Below are 22083 nucleotides of genomic sequence, written 5' to 3'. Positions count from 1 at the left end.
GCAAACAGTCTGAAAAGGAAAGCGACCGCCAGCCAGGAAAGTCAACCGGAGCCAACCGTTGACGTCACACATGCGACACTGTCTGGATATCTGAGAAGTGTGCTCCCGCGATTACAGTTTATCACCATAGGGGCCGCCGAAGACAGTGAAACTGAGATCTTCAAGATTACCACTTTAAGTACATTTATGTTCAGTTTTCAGAGACTGAAGAGGCCGATGTAGAATAAAACATTACTTTAAAATGTTTACCTCCAAGTTCATATATTAGGAATAACCTTATTTTCTCCTCCTTCTATTCTATCCTAATTTCTATGTTTTATTCTTGAAGACTGTTGAGAAATCTGCTGACTAGATTTGGAGGACTCATTTTAACATTTTATTGTATTCATGCAGAGTAATGTCATGATTTCAGCTTTTTCATTGTCATAAGGTGTGTGTCTGCTCTGCCTGTGTGTGTGTGCATGTACCACAGCCATCTGCTGTTCTCTCACTGAGGACAAAAACCTTTTAAACTAAATCATTTAGAAGCTAAAAGTCGACAATAGCAGGTTTCTGACAGGCCCTTGTATCAAAAATAAGACAGAAATTTTGTCTTTCCTGGATTTTTCCACATTTGAGTACAAAGTTTCTGTCTAGAAACAATATTCTTTATACATATTGGTTCATATTATGTACCAGTTACATGCTAACAGACTGTATTTTTGCATGTTGCAGCATAAACACTGCAGATGTCATGAAGGAGACAGCATGCTGGACCTGCCGAGGAGTCTGTACAGTTGCCCCTGAGTGTGTCTGGACGTCAGCCTGCCTCCTGCAGCCTCAATGCACATCTCAGAGGAGACATGTGCTAAGTACTGTGTCAGCTTCACCAGGCCGACCAGCAGAGCCCCGCCCCCCAGCATCAGACAGGGCCACAGCAGTGCAAACAGGGCCTTCTCGTAGGTGTACTTCCTGTTCAAGATGGCGTCCCCGGGGTGCCTGGTGCGGTCGGTGAGGCATGACGAGGTGCTCCCCAGCTGAGGGTCCAAGCTGTGTTTCACTTTCTCCACCTCCTTTTGAACATCTGCTCGGTCCATGAGACATTTAGGTACGTAGAAACACTGAAAGACAAGATGTGAAGTGAAATTTGTATCAAGTGACCTGCTTTTCGTCTGCAGCGTTGATTGCAATCAGCCAGACGAGTTGTAAGGTTCTTTATGATTCAGTTTTTGTCTGTTAAAAAAGGAAACCCTCTCCAGCCTCCATGTGCCACCTTGGTACTGAAAAATGTGTCATGCTTCTCCTCTGAATGGAGCATAAGTGCAGCATGAGAGCATCCCATAATAATGTCTTCTGGCTTATTCACGAGGGTGCCGTAATCTGCTAGTTTTCCATCCCGTCAGCTAGTTCAGCACAGTTTTCTGCCTCTGCTGCTTTCTCAGGTGCTCTCTCAAACTCAGCTTAAAGCTGCGATGACTGAGTCCCTCAACACAGAGTGGTCCTCCATGTCAGCTGTAGTACACAGACATAAACCTTTAATGCTCAAATCTCCTCCTCAGGCCACTATCCCGTAGCTGTTCCCCCCTCTCATTCTACACGCGACACCTGCCGTGAAACAGATCCCAACCTGAGGCTCGTAAAGCCTTCAGGTAAGACCTAAAACCTAGAGGTAACCGCCGTAAATCCCTACCTCAGGAGCCAGCAAGACCGACTCCTCGTCAAAGTGTAGAGAAGCCGTCTGATTGGAGCCCGTGAGGTTCACCTTCACCCTGAGGCAGGGCACAGAGCTCACACCTCTGCAGTCCACCCACTCCTCCAGGATTTCAGCGAGCAGCAGAACACAGCTGGCCTCCTCCCAGTCACTGCGAGACAAGAGGGGGATTTAGATGAACCCAAACACGAGCCAACAACCCCAGTATCTCAAACACACGTGAACACACTGACAGTCATGGTTCGTCAACTGGCAGTAAAGTGTCTTAACACTGTTGAGATGATTCGCAATGACTTTTTGTACACATGCACATTACAGGGTGATTTGTAATTTATGTAAATGTATTTTCTCATTTATCTTGGCTAATTAGTTTTGATCAAATAACTACAAAACTCATGTTGCCGATAAGCGTCAGCTCTACTTTGGGTTTCAGTGCTAATTAGCAAACTTTAGCATGCTAACCTAACCAAGGTGATTACAACTCAGTCGGATAGTTAGCCATACACATTAAAAATAACAAAAGGGGCCCTGAAACAAATTGTTTTTAAAATAATAGGTTAAGTTACGTGACATTAATTATGATAGCTAGTTAACCTGCTAGCTACCTGTTGCTAGGTGACAGCAGCTGCGTTTGGTGACGCAAGGTTAAGGGAGGGAACAGCTGTTGACGCAAACAGGAAATCTTCAGTAGACCAGAGCGTCTCATTTAAGTTCGGCCTTAGCGGTCTGCGCAGGCGACAAATGACTCCTCTGTAAAATGCGGCCTTCGAAGGATGTAGCCCCCGAATTGAGACACAGTCACTAGCATGGCTTTAGGCTGTTAGTCTTCTTCTTCTTTTTCTTGGTAGAAATGGGCCTCCATAAAATATGGTATGGTGTTTCAATTGTGCCAAAATGATGTCACAACTTTTTAAGAAAAATGTGACATCAGGGCTCTGGCTTACGTTTTCTTTACGCTGATGATATTCAAGAAATGTTCAAAGAAAGCTTTTTTCTTGTCACTAGTATTTCTTCTCAAGTATTTCTTAAGATTTTTATTTATGAACAGGACAATTCGAGGTGAAAGTGGGCCTTGGGCCATGCAGTGCAAGAAATAATCTGCATATTCATAACATGTTGCTCAGCAGCGAATTAAGTCTAGATAGTAAATTGTGTCTTTTTGTAAATTATCTTTTTGCGGCCCACCTGCAGTACATTCACGTCCCACCAGGGGACGCTGGTCCACACTTTGGAAAATCACTCATCATGTAAGCCATTTGTTGAGCAAAAAAAGTGAGATATTTGTCGATGGCCGCCTCCAAAATGCAACGATTTGTTATTTTGTCTAATCTCAGGTGAACAAATGAGTTATAACATTTCTATTTTCTTAAAAATGTTAATAAATCTTGTTACTATCTATCAAACAACATAATTTAATAGTGTACCTGTTAACATAGGGTTTGACCATGGTGATGCCGACCACAAAGAACATGAGCACAGAGAAGGCCATCATGGTGAAGCCCAGCAGGACGGCTCGGTCCTCGCCCACGCTCGACACGGGCACCTGAGTCCGAGCCCGCAGCCCCCCGCACCCGTCAAACCCCCTGCTGCACTCCTGCTCCTGAGCTGCTGCTGGGTGGAGGAGCTCTCTGTCTCTCGTACACACACACACACACACACATGAATACATGCATGGGCACCCAGTACGTAACGATTTAGTCCAACAGTGAGACAAATTAGATTTTTGATTTGATGCATCAACAAAATTTCATACTGACTAAAATTTGATTTGATTCTTTTAATAATTTTCCATTTTTACACGATTCCTCTTCAGGGCTAAAATACAAACAAATCTCAAATGCAGTTGTTCAAAGATATATTTCCAAGTTTAAAACCATCCACACTTACAGCTCTGAGCTGATGTTCAGCAGGTGTAATACCATCGTCTAGATCTTCGCTGATAGTCTTAGATGGATTGAAATTCTTACCTGATGGGAGCCCTAAACCAGTGGTTCTCAAAGTGGGGTCCTAGGACCCATGGGGGTCCGCGAAATAATAATAATACATTTATAATAAATTATAAAATTGTGCTATATCATTGAAAACTGTCTACAGATGAGGACCATTTAGGACCACAGTATAAATGCTGTCAAGTTGAGTCCACAAGCAGTTTGAATAAAATGAATGTCTGTTTTAACGTATATAAGTGGTGTTAACATGATTCAGACTGAAATGTGTGTTTCTGTTTATCACTATGAAACAGGTCTGAAGTATTTAGGTTGTAAGTTTTACGATACAAATAGTTTCAATGGCATCTCAGAGTGCCAATGGTAGTAAGTAATGTTTGATTGGTGTTATGATTATGAGGGGGTCCTTGGAAAATGTTCTCCTCCTCTTAGGGTTCCTCACCCCAAAAAAGTTTGAGAACCCCTGTCCTAAACAAACAGTTAGCAAGTCTTATCCTCTACAAGCGAGGTTCTAAAACATTTCCAACATAGTGTACCACCTCCGCTGAACCCATTTGTACCTCCTGACCACAGCAAATATTTTTGTTTAAAAAATATATTCTTGTTAAACAACAACCCTTGAATGAAAGGGAGGAGAGCTGGCTTCATTCGACTGTCGGCTGATATTTCACAAAACCTGGGCTGGGTTTCAGGCTGGCATTGAAAAGTTTGTTTTCCTGTTACCGACTCTTTTAAAGGCTCTGTTTTTGCCTGCTTTGTCACTTCTCTCCCAGTGTTTCCAGCTGTGTCGCTGCTACGTTTCAAACACTGTTTCATTTGCTTGATTATTTTGGTCTGTCTTCAAATATTGAAACTGGCTTTGTGCTTACTATCAACAAGTGTAATGTTGAAGGTGATCACAGTTTACTACAGTTAAAGCTCCTGTGAGGAGTTTTCAGCTGAAACAGACTTAAATGAACACTAATGTATGGGCAGAAATATGAGTCCGTAGAGACTGAATTTGGATTATTTATATTTGAATCGTAAAAACTGAATGTGGAATTTGAATTTCAGATAATCTGAATTCAGTTTCAGGTTTATTGGAATTCAGTTTCAAAATATTTGATAAAAGTTCAAATAGTTAACTACTGAAGTTGAGCAATTCAAATTTAAATACAAATTCAGTTTCTACTAACACATATTCCTGCCCATACTAATGCCTCTGTATGACCTTCAAAAGCAAATGAAACCATCAGCGACAAGATTTCTATATGGTAATTTTGTGTGCCTGGAAACGGGGTATTTGCCAGACCAGGAGATTAACAACACGTTGCTAAAGCACCCTTTGTTTTTACATTTTCCAGGCAAAGGTTAACAGCGAGTGATACGTTTGACTGTTAAAATAAAGCAAGACTTTTTTTTGGTCAGAAAAAACCACATAAGCATCTGCACGACAAAATGAGCAAAGAGATAAGAGGTACGGCCTTGTCCACAGGGGGCGCCAAAATCAACACAAACTGAAAGTTCCTCACAGGAACTTTAACAACACACATTGAAAACAGGGATATTAAATATAAAATGGGCTTTTCTCAACCTGACAATGACATTTCTTTGTTTATTTTAGGGATTATGCAATACTGGGCAGCGGTGCAGCTCAGTGGTTAAATCGGCGGCCCATGTACAGAGGCCATAGTTCACGATGCAGCGGTTCCGGATTCGGTCCATCTCTATTTTATTAGTTAATCCTAAAAACATGGATTGTACATTTCCCATAATTAGCACCTCTAAGTCTGTGAAAACCAAAGTCTTTCATGTAACACAAGCTTGTTTAAAGCCAAAGAGAGGACCTCGATCACCTCATCAGGTGTTATTTTGTAGGATTCCTCCTTGAGAACCACAGAGGACTTTCTGTTGTGTATTTAAAGGCTGATTGGTACTTCTTCTAAACTTAACATGCAAAATCAGGTGAGTGCTCCTTTAATGCAATATAATTTTTTACTCAGTTCAAACCTATCAGATCTGGCTTTTAAACCTGTGATGTTCTTTGCAATCCTAACAGAAACTTACAGTTTGTATGATCACCCAATCTGAAGCTGTGTTAAACTTCCCCTGTGTTTGTCTCTTCTTTATAAACTCCCCTCAGCGTGTTCAGTGCTGACTGCCTCAGTCGATGGTCCTCACTTACCGTGTCTGCCGCCTGCGAGCCCCCTGCAGGTTGATGTTAATGGGGATGCTGAACGACCTCCGGGGAGAAGCTGCGTTCAGGAACATACCCACTCTATCTGTGTCTCAGCCCCCTCCAAGCCCCAAGTCTGAACATCCACCCAACACGCTCAAATCTATCTGAATGTCAAATCTGTGGACAGCTTATCATCTCATATCTCATACAGGCTCCAGTGCAGCGCTGTGACCGACTGAGAGGACTAGATTGCAGTTTTATTCCCCGGGGAACTTCCTGTTGTTTACCCGGGCTCAAAGGTGAGTGCAGCAACACCTCCACCTTCGTGTGTTTCTATAGAAACCAGCACAGGTGAGGCAGGTAGGACGCTAATGGCCTCTCAGTGGGCCTGTGAGGCTCGGCTGCATGCAGTCATTTGTCGTGGAAAGCTGAATGAATCCCTCCTTAATTATCAACTTTTTCCAGGGAATGAAACAGCATGAAGACAGGGACAGTGTGAGGGAAACTACTTTAAAGTGCAGCTGTGCAAGAGGCTGATTTCTTCACATTAAAAGAAGTTAAAGTACAGCTGAGCTAACGTGGGGACAAATACAGTTTAGTTAAACAGCTGTGTTAAAACATTTGTAACAATTTATATGTGATGCAACATTTTAAACAAAATATAACACAAAAAAGTCACAATCCAGAAATTGTATTTTAATGTTTATGTTACTTTTGTCCATGTTTTAAGTGTATATCTATTTCAGTGTACAGTATATGCCTTGAATGTAATGGGAAAATGTCCTTGTATATGCACACATACATGCACACATTCTGTTTATGCACACATACTGTATATGCACACATACATGCACTTATACTGTATATGCAAATATGCATGCACACATACTGTACATGAACACATACATGCACACATACTGTATATCAACACATACATGCACATATACTGTATATGTACACATACATGCACACATACTGTATATGCACACATACATGCACACATACTGTATATGAACACATACATGCACATATATTGTATATGAACACATACATGCACATATATTGTATATGAACACATATATGCACACATACTGTATATGCACACATACATGCACACATACTGTATATGCACACATACATGCACACATACTATATATGCACACATACATGCACACATACATGCACACATATATGCACACATACTGTATATGCACACATAAATGCACACATACTGTATATGCACACATACATGCACACATACTATATATGCACACATTCATGCACACATACTGTATATGCACACATACATGCACACATACATGCACTTATACTGTATATGCAAATATGCATGCACACATACTGTACATGAACACATACATGCACACATACTGTATATGCACACGTACATCCATACATACTGTGTATGCGCACAAACTATATATGCACACAACTGTACATGCACACATACTATATATGCACACATACATGCAAACATACTGTGTATGCACACGTACATGCATACATACTGTTTATGCACACATACCTGGCCAATAAAGGTGATTCTGAACAAAGAATAAATACCATACTGTTAATCGGAAGGTCAAGGAAAGTCCAGCTTTTGTTTTTCAAATAATGACCATCAGTCAGACACCAGAAACTTCAGTCCAGTTAGGGGTATAAGACCAAGCAGGATTACTCAGTTTGCCTGTTAGTATCTAATACAGTATGCTACATCCCCTCTGAACATTTGTGACTAAATAGCAATAATGAATACAGAGGGTGGGGCTGGTCAAGGCGAGTTTAATTACAGTACAGAAGCAATAGTAAAACCAGAATTCGAAAAAACAAAAATCATTGCTTTTCTGTCATGGCCCCAAATTCCTGTGAGAAACTTTCATTTTGTGACGATCTTGACGCCTGCTGTGGACAAAGTGTTGCGTCTTGTTGGCTGATTATGTCCTGTACCATAGACTGTACAAAAAGATGGACGAATGCGCTTCCTCCACCTCTCATTGTAATTATTTGAAGCCAAATTACCCCTGAGGTGAGCACTGCCATCTTGCGCTGGTGACTCTTGCCGTTCCTCCTCAACTCTGCAAATCTGGAACAGATCGGCTGCAGGATGTCAGGTGGTCAATCATCCTTTTTACAGCATCAAAAAACGTCCAATAACGTCCATCTTTTTATACAGTCTATGGTTTAACCAAACTACTTAAATCACATGAATGAAGTTTCACTACCTGCAAGCTTCTGCAAAATAGTTTATCCACTTTAATACATGAAGTTCAATACTCCTCTGCACTGCACACTGATGCAGTTTGATGAGAGCAGGATAAAAAAATATTGGGTTACCATTTCACATTACCTTTACAGACATTTACACACATACAGACAGAGGAGATGCTGACCCAAACACGTGTGTCCTGCCACATTTCATCCTCCTGCTGAACCTCTCAGATCGTCCCCACACTGTCTGATATTGAGGGCAGGAAGCTGAGTTTAAATGTGTTATTCAAACAATCGAAACTCTCTGTATTATTCATGTTCTGCTGAAAAAAAAACATATGGAGGTATTAACTTGGTGACAGTTGTGTTTAATATAACACGCCCAAGGCAAGGAACAGCACAGCAGCTTGCATATGAAGCCAACCATTCAATAACACAGACAGCCGCGTCAAACCTCATTCATTCACTATTTAATATACAACAGAGTGACTTTCCTCAACCTTTTATCACACATTCTACAGAGTGTAATCCTGTTTTATCTGATGTATTTTATTATCTGCATGTTTTTATTACGGTGTGGTATATTATATTAGAGAGCAGGCAAAGTTGCTCATTTCTACAGGAGGCCTGGTCGGGCAGAAACATGTCTTCCCAGGGTTGCGGGGGGATTCAAATGCCTTTGATGAAACTGAAGAAAACAAGATTAAAAATGTATAAAGCTCAGTGCACTTTAGCTCACCTGGTAACCTGAGACATTGCCTTGACCGTGAGGCTCACAGCGTGGAGCTGCACTGCCGACGTGACTCAAACAGAATCTCATCCTTAACATAAATGCCTGATGGAAACTGCTGCTGCAATCATTTCAACCTGGACTCTTTTTGTTGTTGATTTTCTTTTCCTGCGTTTTTTGGTCTCCACCCTGCTGATCCTCGTCTACAAGCAAGGCCTTACAATCTCTCTTTTTTAACTTCTGAACAACAGAGCGACAAATTCCTCTGATCACCCGGGCCAGCAGTTGTAATTGGATGCACAGTGTCTCCTGTTATCTGATTATGCTGCAGACTGCTTGTGAACAACACACACAGTCTGAGGTCGGCGTATAAAAGGCAAGAAGTCACCGAGCAGGATGGATAATCACCAGAAGAGGAATCTAACTTTTCTCACCATTGGACTGATATTTATGCTGAGCGGCATCGAGTACGGTGAGTTCATAATGACAGCTTTATGGACATGAAGACGTGAGATAATGGTCTCATTAGAGCAGAATCTGCCTGACATTTCAGCTGTGAGTCACATCACAGAGGATACGGCCTCTGGTTTAATTGAAATCTGTTTTGCTGTGGGTAACCGAGGCTTGTCAGTTACACCTCTCCCTCCTCTTCCTCCCTCCCTCCTCTCGCTCGGCTGCTCTCAGCTGTCATCCTGCCGACGATATGGAGGTATCTGCAGATTCTGGAGGCCCCTCCGTACTTCCTGGGTCTGGGTCTGTCAGCCTTCAGCGTGAGCGGGCTCCTCACAGGCCCGCTGTTTGGCTTCTGGTCAGACCGGAGCAAAACTACAAAGTTCATCATCCTTTTCTCCAACCTTTTTGAGATTGCTGGTGAGTAAAAAAGCACAAGACAAATCACATGACACAGAGTCAGACATTAGAAGACTGTATGAAACCTAAACTGACCCCTCACACCTTTCTGCACAAACCATGATGGTAGTTATCTTACAGTTAGCGACCAAAAGTTGTACTCCACATTTTACAATTTATTGTGCAGATAAATTTAGTTACGTACGAAAGGCCAACAGGCTGACTACATGTGGTTTCCAACCTTTTTGCCTTTCATGCCCTAAAAACAAAGCATGTTTACTTGTTGCTTCTTGTCAACATTTTAATTTTGAGGGGCTTCAAAGGTCAGACTATCTAGAAACCTCAATGATCGCCTGATGACCCCTTATGGTCATCTTGTGGACCATTTGGGGGCTCCCAACTCATAGGTTAGCACCACAGGGCTGGACATTTGTCTACACTATACAATAAAACAAAACATTATTAGACTAAAGTAAAAATACAAGATTAAGACGTTCCAGCCATGCTAACTATCCTACTACTAACACAAACTAGCTAAAAGTTAGCCCAAAAATGCTCATGTCAGAGTCAATGCTAACAAGCTAATGTGAAGTAGGTATTATATCCACTTTAATTACCATGTTAGTTTGGCTTGCGAGAATACTGACATTTGCTACGGCTCTAAACAGAGAGCACAGCTGAGGCTGATGGGAACATGAGTTTTACAGGAATTTGGTCAAAAACTAAAGTAACAGGAGTTAATTCAAGCATGCTAACATGCTCATAGTAATGCTAACAAGCTAATGTGTTGTAGGTATAATGCTCACCTTGGTCACTTACTTTTTTTGTTAATCTAAGATTAGTGGCGCCGGTGGGCTTCTTCGCAGTGTTGTGATTGGAATTAATGATGCTGTGACACCGGGACTCTATATTGTTTTGCACCTCTGTTTATTCTGGCAGACAGAAAGACAGACAGAACCTCCATTAAAACGTCCTAGCCCTCTCCAGCTCCTACACAGATAAAATAAAATACATCACACAAGTTAGCTTAACCTGCCACACACGTTAAGCTAGCTCACTGACTATTTATAACGAATTTTACAGGACCTTCACACTAAATCAACACATCAACAAGTAACAACAGACACTATAACATGTTAAGAAATTAAAATATACAAAAGAATACACACATACAGAATACAGAAGAATACATTAGCATGTTAGAATGCTAAGGTAGAAACAATTGCAAGTTACAAAGAACGAGATTCATTTTCAAGTTTAAACGTAAAAAAAAGTCTATCTTTTAGCTCCATGCTAACGTTTAGCAGATGTTATGTTCACCATGTTCCCCATCTTTGTTTAGTGTGTTAGCATGTTAGCATGTGCTAATGAGCACTCAACACAAAGTACAGCTAAGGCTGATGGGAAAAATAGTTTGGAGGTATTTGGTCATAAATTGAACAAATGTAACTTATGACCTGATGATGGAACTGGAGAAATAGTTCAGATTGTTGCAATCTGTCCTGAAGGGAAAACATTTTATGGTTATTCCTCCAATAACTCTTGAGGAACTCCACAAATGCTGGTGGTGCCAAAGGAAGAGTCAGGACATTACAATAGTCCTTTGGATTCATTTTCAGGGCTCATTAACTTCTGTGCAAAACTTCATGGCACTCCATCCCGTACTGCCTGAGCTATGTTAGTGAGGTAAATATGTTAGCCATGCTGCTAGCACAACCTACGACTGGTGCATTTGTTTCACACTGCAGATGCATTTTGTTCCTAGGCCTGATTATAACTGTTTTATTTGTTCTCAGGTAACTTCATGTATTTTATTGGATATTCAAAGTGGCTGTTGTTGTGCAGTCGGCTTGTAGCAGGTGACACACAAACACGCTCACATGCATGCATGCCATGAAATACCATCCAAACCATGTATTGTCTGGACCTGCTTGTATGTTGTGAAGGTGTAACAGAAGGATGCTGCTCTCCTCTCAGGTGTCGGTGCAGGAGCGGGCTCCTCCATCTTCGGTTTCCTGACTCGGAGCACTCGGCCGGAGGAGCGCGCCGGGATCTTCGCAGCTATCATGGCCTGTCGACAAGCTGGCCTCCTTGTCGGTCAGTTTCTCCCCCTTCATCTTACCACAGAGAGAGAGGTGTGATGTCACCTCTCTGCTCCTCCTCTGTCCTTTTGTCAGATGTTGTGAGATTCTCTTTGAAGTTCAGTTTCAGCTGTGAGAAAGAGGCATTCAATAAAAATGACTGAGGTGGAGGCTACTGTCTTCACACATCCTCTTTTTATTCCATCTCTGCTTTAAAGCTCTTCCTCCTCTCTGTCTCTCCAGGGCCGGCGTTCAACCTGTTCCTGAGGCTGTGTGATTTCAAACTGGGGCCCTTTGTTGTGAACAAATACACGTCTCCTGGGGTAACAGCTACCACATAATCAGTAATCTGAAGTTCTGTGAAAGCCTCATGAATACAGAAACAATCCTCAGAAAAAGTCGCTCTACATTCAGCACTACTTCTCGCTCACATGTATTTTTTTCTTTGTTCTCCTCTGAGGTAGAAGAAAACAAAACGCCTGCAGCGATACTCAGGCCGGTAACAACCCGTATCGATCTATTTCCGTCTCATGAGCTTCTGAATAAAACACCTGTAGAACAGATGAGGCTTAAATGAGATAGAACAAAGCTTCATACGCCTACTTCCATTTTTCCACATAATTTGACACTGCACGTCTCTTTTTATTTCCCTCCGCCAGGTTACTTCACTCCTCTCCTTATATCAAACACTTTATCTCTCCTGAGAGGTTTCGAGGATTTTGATTCTGTAAAAAAAACATTTCTAAGATACTTCAGGACATTTTTTTCCCCTCCTCACTGTCAGATCTTCATGTGCCTGTTGTGGCTGCTGCTCCAGTTTGTCGTCCTGGCCGTGCACTGGGATGTACCACCCATCAGCTCGGAGGAGGGTGCGGTGATGGTGGAGATGAAACAAGAGGAGGGCAACGAGGAGGAGGAGGTGCCGCTGATGGGGTCCGACGAGGAGCCGGCGCAGACCTACAGAGCCCTCAACTCTGGCGAATTGGACACCTCCGCCTCGTCAGAGGCTCAGCCCATTCACAGTGCCTCTGCGAGTTCAAACCCCTTCAAGAACTTCAGCGTTAGCAGAGGTGAGCGAGCAGGTTTGACTTCCTGCCCTGAGCAATGATTGTCAGCTCTCCTCCTGTTTTGTTTGTGGGGTTCAGGTAGGAAGAGGTGTCACTGCCAATGTACGTTTCCTATCTGCTCTGTTGATTTTCTTGCATGCACACATATTTACACCTGCACACACGCTTATACCTGCACACACACTTTTACCTGCACACACATTTCTACCTGCACACATACCAAGCAGCAACCTCCGGTGTTAAAAAATGAAGCCAGTGCAGAAGTGCAAAAAAGTGCAGTTCCTCGAGTGTCCACTTGGGGCTGGCTCCAAAAGTGAGTCGATCTCCATTAGGCCCCATGTCAGAAGCTCATTTTTACAGCAGAAATAAACATGTTTACAGCCTGGTACAAAGAACGTGTTTGTTATAAATAGCTAATTTCTCTATTCAGGACAATTGTACAGGGGGTGAATCTTTATATCACTCATCCGTTTTAAGTATATTGAGCCTTAAATTACGGAGGCGGGGTCACTTGAGTGACAGGTGGACTGACACAAAGACACAGTTGAACTTTACTTGGCCTGTTTGTGATGTTGGAGCCTTTTGGGGATTTTTTCATGCAAAAATGAGACAATCTGTCTCGCTGTGTGATTTATGGAACTATCTGGCTGTGCAAGACGTCTGTGCTCCTTTTTTCCGGTGAGTTACATTATAGTATTATTGTATTGATATTTTTGCACCAAGTAGCAGGTATACTGCGCTGGCCATACCTGGCTTGTTAGCCTGTCAGCAGGGGCAAGCTCAGTTGTGGTAGCGGTAGCTTGCCAGAAGCTGCCAGTGGAACTGCCTGTAGCTACCAGGACCTGCCAGAGCTGGCGCTGCAGTTGTGGTAGCTATTATTAGTTGTTGTAGTAGCTACTAAAACTCATGACAGTTAGTTATAATATTAGTAATAATTATATTATTCGTTAGTTTTAGTAGTTACCAGAACTAATAATAGTTCTTGTAGAACTTATAATAGTTCTGGTAGCAACAAGAGAGCTTGCCAGAGCTACCTCAGACTTACTGCTGTTTGCACGACAGCTTTGTTGGGGGAAGCTCCGGGGGGCAGCTGCTACTGCTAAAAAGAGCTGCCACCTCGACTGCCAGTGTTCATGCATTCAAATTATCACGAGTTGATGGGTACCTCCTGTTGTGATGAAAGATGACTGGCTGTATGTTTTATGTGTTAATTGTGTGCTACTACTGCAGTAAAGAGAATGGTGCTCTGGTTAGGGAGAAGGACGTGTGCTCATTTTCCCTCAGAGGAGGAGACATTGTTCTTTTACATGTCACATAGTTACACACTCCAAAGATTAGATAGTTGTATTTAGACCATTTATTAGATACACATTCACAGGAAGAGCAACTTGGTCTGTTCTTGTTTTAGCGTAACAACAGGCAGCATTCAAAACATGACTGAGTGTAAGTACAAGACACGATTGCACAAGTAAGACATCAGAAACGACACAGATAAGTATATTTTGAGATCTTATTGAAAAACTCGGCAAAGAGGCACTCACGAGAACAGCTACATATTCGCTTCACATTTTCAACAGCTGCTGTAACCACGACAACCACAAAAGCATTCGGCTGAAAGTGGCCGGTTAACACGGTCACTCTTTAAACCGAAACACCGGCAGTCATGGCGGCAGCTCTCCTTAGGGTTAAAGGATAACTTTGGGATTTTTCAACATAGACCCTATTTTCCCATGTGTTTGTGTGTAAGTAACTAGTGGAGACAACAATTATTGAAATCGATCCAGTATTTAGGGAGGGAGCACCGGCCGGCAGGAAAAGTCTTGCGCGAGACCGTAGTTGTTGCAGGAAGAAGGAGAGAGGAGCGAGACTTTTCCGTGAGTGAGACTTGGTTACAGACAACAATCTAGAGCATAAGGTAAAGCAGCATGGCTGCCACAGTGTTGTCAGACACTTATTATAACATCTGAACCTGTCAGTAGCAAAAACAAGCGCTTGTAATGGCTGTATATTGACGTATGCGCGCTGCCCCGTTTAGTTACGTTGTATCTCATTTGGCGGCTGCCGGCCGGTGCTCCCTCCCTGAATACTGGATCGATTTCTATAACTGTTGTCTCTACTAGTCACTTACAAAAATAGGGTCTAGGCTGAAAAATCCCAGAGTTATCCTTTAAGGCTCATGGGGACCCTTTATGCACTGTCAGGGGTGCATGTGTGAAAAGAGCTTATGACTGGCACACACACTTTCCACCCTCCAGGTCTCTGTGAGGAATCCTGTGTGGCATGTCGGATCAGATTCCTTCTGTATTGATTGGACTTGTGTATGTGTCCTGTTTATATCAGAGTGTATGTATATATATGATGTCAGGTGTCTTATTGGATTAGTGTCATAGTCCGTTTACATACAGGCTGTGATTGTGAGTCGTTATTGATTATCTCTGTACTTTGTTGCTGTGTGAGCGTGCGCGCGTGTGTGTGTCAAACCTCTGCATCGATTCTCTCACTCTTTGAAGACGTGGCAAAAGGGATGGATGGCAGACTTCCTTTTTTATTGACTGTCTTGCTGTGGTTGACTTGTGGATGAAATGGAGACAGAATTGGTGATGTGGCCGACATTCCTTACTATTGATTCTCTTTTTGTTGTGAAGAAAATGTACAGCAGCAGAGGCTCTGGAGTGAAACTGGAGGATGTCTGCAGCCCGAGCTCACACTGTAGGAGTGTCTGTTAGCCGTTACTCTGTGCCTGGTACTCCCGCTCTTCAATTATTGATCCTCTCTGACTTTCTCTGTATGAGTGAGGAATCATGAACACTCAGGCACATCTTTCACCTTATTTCATCAAGTTTTCTCATTTCTGTTTGGGTTTGTGCATCATCAACCAGCAAAAGTAAAACCTATAAACACCTATGAACAATATAAACACAATTAATACAGTTTAAAAAAATAGTTTAACAGTTTGTGGGACTTTCTTTCTTTCTTCTAAAAGTTAGATATGAAGATTGATACCACTCTCATGTCACTTTATATGAAGCTAGAGGCAGCAGTCAGTAACCTAGCTTAGCATAACGACTGTATTTTGGCAAATGGAACAACAAAAACATTCTGGCATTATTATCTAATAAATAATCAATCCGTAGGGTTTAAAGGAATAGTTAATCATTTTGGAAAATATGCTATGCTTTTTGGGAATACAGCCAGCAGCCAATTAGCCTAGCTTAGCATAAAGACTGGAAGCAATGGAGAACAGCTAGCCTATCTTTCAAAAATACAACTTCCAACACTTCACACAAGAATATTAGAGTTGATTATAGTTTAATATTGTATACAGTTTAATGTCTCTTTTTGTTGCGCTAAGCTAAGCTAACCAGTTTTAGCTTAGAATTCAAAAATCAGTCATGACATTGAAAGTGACGATACATTATTCTCAAAATGTTATAAATGTAAATCAATGGATCATGCACTGACTTACGCAGGGGTGGCATGAAGTGTGTGTCCACACACACAAGTGCAAATCACTAGCATTAACCCTGCCTTCTAAGCTTCATTCTTTAAGGACTCAAACAGACGATGTGGTCAGAGTAACAATTTAAAGCACTAAAGGAAATGTGCCACATTGAAATGGAAAGAAAGCTACTAGCAGCCTAGACAAGGCAAATAGCCAATCGTAGTTTAGGATTTTGTGGCGGCCAATCAGATTTTAAGGGTCACCCCTGGCCACCCCTCTGGATCCACCCCTGCCTTTCTGGTCTTGCGACCACTCAAAGCGCATTTACACTACATGTCACATTCACACACTGATGGAAGAGGCCGCTACGTAAACTACCAAAATGTCCATCAGTCATCACATTCCCACACCAGTGGCTCTGCCACCAGGAGCAATTTGTGCGTCTTACTCAAGGACACTTCGACATGTAGACTCTGGGAGCTGGGGATCAAACCGCCAACTGTCTGACTGAAGGGCGGCCAACTCTAGCACTGATCCACAGCCACCTGAACAGGATTCCTCTGCCGTGGAGAAGCTTTGTCAGTGTGGGAGTAACTCTGGTGAGGCCATCAAAGTTAACCTGGCTTTAACTTTAAATGAGGTCTAATTTAGGACAGAAATGTTGGATCACAAATGGGGGTGAAAGGTGGGAAGAAAACCTGGCGGGGCGTATCAAATAAAAGACAATGTTTTCAGGGTTTGACTTTCACTAGGGAGCAAAAATGTGTCTCTACTGAGCCTCTCTTTTTAAGACCCCATCTTCATGGAAATGCATTAATCCATCACTTTACTGTCCCTTTAAACCTATGATAATGTTTAAACCCACATGAACCTACCAAACACACTTAGATTAAAATACTCACACTATCCTGTATAAGTGTTAGTTTACCAAAATGAAATGATATAAATAACAGAACAGAAAGAACTGGACCATCGTAGATCACACAGTGTAATATCAAGCCATTCCTCCAGCCATCTGGCACCTTCTTCCAAATTTAGCTGCAAGCCCGGCTCTGTTTTGCTCCTCTCCAAGTCCATAAGGGAGTTTTTGTTCCAGGAAAAGCTGGTGGCAAAATTTGGAATTGATGAGAAATATTTCTCTCTCTGGTGTTATCATGTTTTGGACATAAGAAACAGAGAACACAGAGCTCTGCCTTATCTGCAGAAAAAGAAATAGACAGTTGGTTGAACAGGGGGGGATCAACACGACCAACCAGCCGGGATCGTCACGCCTTCATCTTCAATCTTAAGATTACTTTAAGATAGTCAAGGTTTTCTTTTCCCCTCAAACTTCTTTATCTCAACCTAACCTGCCTGTTAAAACTCTCAATTTAATTTCACCACTTGAGCTAGTTTTATGAATTTCTCCCGTTCCTCGGTATATCTCTGTGTCTCTCCCTCTGCAGAGCTCCTGAGAGAGGAGGTGGTTGTTCTCCTCACGGCTCAGTTCATCACTCTCTTCAATCAGACAGCGCTGGAGGTGAGAGCAGCTACCGTTGAGATCCATCAGCTGGAGTTTCCAAGCATTTCACACAATGTCACACTATTTTACCCCTAGCTTCATTCAAACTGCATCCATCTGACGATTACCTGGAAAGACCTGAGCTGTTACTTTAAGAAAATAATCACTAAATGCTCGACCTTAGAAGTGGTTTAAGACGGGCACATAATCTATCTGTATGTCCCTGACATGAGGAATGAAGAGGCCCTCTCTCTCCTCATTAAACTGTGCTTTCACAGTGCTGACCCGCATCATTTAATCATTTAAATATCAAAACAGAACGACTCTTTTGATCTGGGCTGAATGAGGCCTTTGATGGACTTTAAAGCTGCTACTTTCAGCTCTAATAAGAATCTCCACCTCGTCTTCCTGACTGACCGTGCTAACACCTTTCTTAAAAATCCCCAGACGATGGTGACTCCTCTGACGCAGCGCTACTTCGGCTTCGGCGAGCTGGGCAACAGCCTGATGTACAGCCTGTGCGGGGTGGAGGTCATCCTGGGCTTCTTCTTCGTGCGCTGGCTGAGCGGGAAGGTGGCGGACCGCGCCGTGCTGGCTGTCGGCCTGGTCATCTGCTGCACCGCCTGTATCTGGTGCCTCGTCTTCCTCTGCAACCCCCGAGGTGCTGACCTGTCCGGGAAAACATACAAACGCACACGCAAAGACACACTGGCGTAGAAATGCGTCATGTTTGGAGCCGAATCCGGCCGGTGTTACTGTGTTTAGTGCAGGGCGGCCATATTGGGTTTCACACAGGCTGACGCTGTAAATGATATCACTCAGGCTGTGGCAGGCCAGCAGGAGATCACACAGGCTCACTGGATCCTGTATGTTCATGTTAGCCTGGTGCAGATTGTCACGTTTATCGCTCTGATTACAAGTGACAGGTGCTGTAGCTGAGGGGAGCCGGGTCCATATAACAGGATTACAGTAATCTAATTAGAGAAAAATGCTATTTGTTAAAGCATACCCTGCATTTGTTTGCCATTTGTTACAGTCAGATCTAAAACAAAGGAAGGCAGGTACCTGAAGACAAATATGTTTCTCTTGGACCTCTAAGAAACGTGTTTGATTGTGGAAATTGGGTTTTGATTAAAAGATTATAGACTTTCAGCGTTCAGGAACATCCAACAGTTTGAGTGGGCTCACATTCACACAGACGTGTTCATGATGCAAAACAGCAGAGAACAAAAATCTGGTGGCTGCCAGCTTGGCAGTGGTTTCAGTTTCAGATAGAGCTATCTCTGGTGCTGCCAAAGCATTTGTGGAGGGGATCTTAAGAACGGAGAGAAGAAGGGAGGGATAACTGAAGCGTGATCTGACGGACGCTTTGAATCACCATCTCTACATATCACAAATACACAGCAACAACATAAAAGCAATTTATTGAAATCTAGAAATGCATGGATATAAATGTTGGTATGTGAGACTCAGTAATATATTACAGGCCGTTAATCTAATTGTTTAATGACATGTATCATGAGTCATAATTTGTGGGTTAACAGCTGTAAGTCAGTAATCCAAGGTATCATCTTCCCCCCCTGCCAGGTGGTTATGAATGGGAGCTGTCGGCCTTCATCATCGGGGTGTTTCTCCAGCTGCTGGGTCTTCCCTTCGTGGCCGTGTCTCAGGTGTCTCTCTTCTCCAAAGTGACGGCAGAGAAAACACAAGGTTGGCTCGTTTTACTTTGGCTCTGTTTGCACAGTCGAACATATTAAAACAACAGATTGCTGCTCAGCATATGTGTAGCAAATAAACAGTTTATACATGCTGTGTGTTCGAGCCATATTTTAATGTTTGTAGATGAAAGAATAACCTTTAATTTCTTTTGTGATGCGTCACCCAAAGGATTTAGCCAAGGTGTGAGACGCTCAGTGGGGGGCCTGGCCACCATCTTGGGTCCTTTGTGGGCGGGAGGATTGACCAATAATTTGTACATTATGCTGGGCATGATGCTAGTTCTCCTCTTAATGATCTCAGTAAGTAAGAGTGCTCATTTCACAGCAGGTAAAATATGTTTTATTGTAAGTTAATGACATGTTTGATGTTTTGGAAACTAGGCTAATTTGTTTTCTTTCCATGAGTGACAAGGGAAGATTGAAGCCACACTCATGTGGTCATGATACATATCAAGGAGTCTGCAGCAGGGTAGCTTAGCTTAGTTTAGCTTAACTTAAAGACAAGGAACAGGGAAATGGCAACCCTGGCAAGTTCAAGTCTTTCGTTCTTAAAGTAATCATCTTGAAGACCCAGCAGTGGTTGGTCTGCCAGAGAGGGTAGGCGGAGCTAAGTCGCTGCTTTTCTGGTCTCTGCTAGTGTTGCGAGTAAACAGTAATCTACTATGGCTGAACAAACAAAGAAAAGATGGATGACTACAGATACAACTTCAACAAGAAGTGAAAATCCAAAGAAAAAGAAACAAATTGGACGCTCAGATGAAGCAAACAGTCTGAAAAGGAAAGCAACCGTCAGCGAGGAAAATCAAGAGTTACAACCGGAGCCAACCGTGGACGTCACACATGCGACACTGTCCGGATATCTGGGAAGTGTGCTCCCAATTACCGTTAATCGACACATGTGCTGCCAAAAAGATCAAAACTCTTCGAGATTATAACTTTAATGAAACTCCTATTAAACAACTCAAATATTGCTTACTTGCGAAGGGGTTATGTAAAGATTGATAGCACTCTAATATCAGTATAAAGCTACAGTCAGCAGCTGGTTAGCTTAGTTTAGCTAATTGATTGGGAGGGTGTGAAAGAGCTAGTTCAGCTCTTTCAAGGTAAAAAAAAGGCCCCTTGAAGCTCACAAATAACCAAGTAGTGTCTTGTTCGTTTAAACTGCACAAAAAAGCAATCTTTAGAGGTGCTTGTAGATTTTTAAACCGTTTGACCGAGCCAAACTAGCTAGCTGCCTCTGTCTTTATAGCTAAACCTCTCTTAGCTGTATAAAGCTTCATATTTAAAATCCCCCTTCGTACACACTTTAAGCTAACTAAATACTAATTCATTTTTTTAATTCCATACAAATACCAAAGTGTAGAAAGGACAATTCATGGATTCACAGGGAGTTATAAGTGGCGTCACTTCCTGCTAAGCTAAGCTAACAAGCTGATGACTCTAGCTTCATATTAACTAAACAGAAATATGAACAACTCTTCATCCAAGGGTTGGATAAATCTTCTTATCTAACTCTTGGCGGGAAAGCAAATGAGAGGATTGCCCAAAATGTTTTACTACTACTGCTCCAATTTCATCCTCTCCGGGAGCTGGCGTTGACATACATAGTTAATGCTCCTTTCCCCTCCGTCCCTGTGTGTACCTTCCTCATTAGAAACTATTCAAAGCTCCAGCTTAAGAAAACTCTTTTTTCAGCATACCCAAACTAAAAAAACAGTAGCTAAATCCTTAAGTCAGCATATCTTTCCTAGCCTCTACTTATCACTTGGTGCTTTGTGTTCTCTTAAGGCATATCACGCTGCACTTTTTTCGCAGGTTATGACAGCGCTGTCCTACGAGCGCCTGACTGAGCCCCGGGCCGTGCAGAGCGCCCAGAGCTGTGACAGCGGAGGGTAGAGCTGCAGTCCGTCTGAAGACGAACAGAGGGACGGCCCTGCACTTCTAACAGAATCAATACAAGTTAACTGCACAGGAAGCTGTAAGAGAGAGGAGTAAAAAAAATGTTCAAACACATACTGTACCTGAGAACCTGTCATAAAGGTGATCACACTTCACAGGTAACAACACTGTATGTTGTCAGATTTCATTAGGATCCATATCACTATCAGTCTGTTAATTACAACTCACACAAGGGGGCACCATTGCTCTCATATTGAACATTCAGAGGCCTAATTGAAGATGAAAGCCATTATTTTTAAACATAACTATTTATATTCCCAGGTGTTGATGAAGAGATGAAAGAACAGGTGTCGCTACGTGACCCTTGCATCAACTTTTTATTTCTCATCACGATTCTTTCTTCCTCTGAAAGAAATGAAAACGTTGCTGACAATGAAAGAGTTGACACAATGGGTGCAGAAGTAGAGTTGTCAACATCTTAGCAGCTGCGCGTCAGTGTAGCTGATAGAAGACGAGGGTCAAAGAGAGGGGAGCGTTACAGATTTCATGATTATTTATTTGTGCTGTTGGAGTGAAGATGTTTTTTTAGAGCTAAAATTAGACACAAAGCCGTGACAGCACATAGATGTTATCTGAAACTCTTCCTCTATATCTAATGTGCAAACGAGAAGCTCCTGAATTAAACCAAACTTTAAAAAATACTTGCTAATTAGCTGTCTCTATCTTTTTACTATAGGGGGGATTTAAACTTTAATTGCCTGTATTCATAATTTAAA

At 42.4% G+C, this 22083-nt stretch overlaps 2 protein-coding genes across 2 annotated transcripts; one reads left to right on the top strand and one right to left on the bottom strand.

The window, feature by feature from the left end:
* Positions 1-731: 731 nt before the first annotated feature.
* kcnmb3 (potassium calcium-activated channel subfamily M regulatory beta subunit 3) lies at positions 732-5886 on the bottom strand. Its single transcript, XM_069685563.1, has 4 exons — positions 5801-5886; positions 3115-3318; positions 1670-1841; positions 732-1100 (listed from the first exon to the last, which is right to left on the bottom strand). Exons 1-4 carry the CDS (start codon positions 5884-5886, stop codon positions 732-734), a joined length of 831 nt encoding a protein of 276 aa, XP_069541664.1.
* A 3260-nt stretch (positions 5887-9146) lies between these two features.
* mfsd8l2 (major facilitator superfamily domain containing 8-like 2) lies at positions 9147-21304 on the top strand. Its single transcript, XM_069685538.1, has 11 exons — positions 9147-9222; positions 9435-9620; positions 11396-11458; positions 11577-11696; positions 11924-12003; positions 12465-12750; positions 17635-17708; positions 18138-18351; positions 19278-19400; positions 19578-19708; positions 21224-21304. Exons 1-11 carry the CDS (start codon positions 9147-9149, stop codon positions 21302-21304), a joined length of 1434 nt encoding a protein of 477 aa, XP_069541639.1.
* Positions 21305-22083: the final 779 nt, after the last annotated feature.

The sequence above is a fragment of the Semicossyphus pulcher genome, unplaced genomic scaffold (assembly GCF_022749685.1).
Source record: "Semicossyphus pulcher isolate SPU_LCO1_2020_fin unplaced genomic scaffold, fSemPul1.0.p SCAF_7, whole genome shotgun sequence".
Lineage (NCBI taxonomy): Eukaryota > Metazoa > Chordata > Actinopteri > Labriformes > Labridae > Semicossyphus > Semicossyphus pulcher.
Note: the sequence above shows the minus strand (reverse complement) of the source record. Positions and strands in the feature narration are given on the sequence as shown.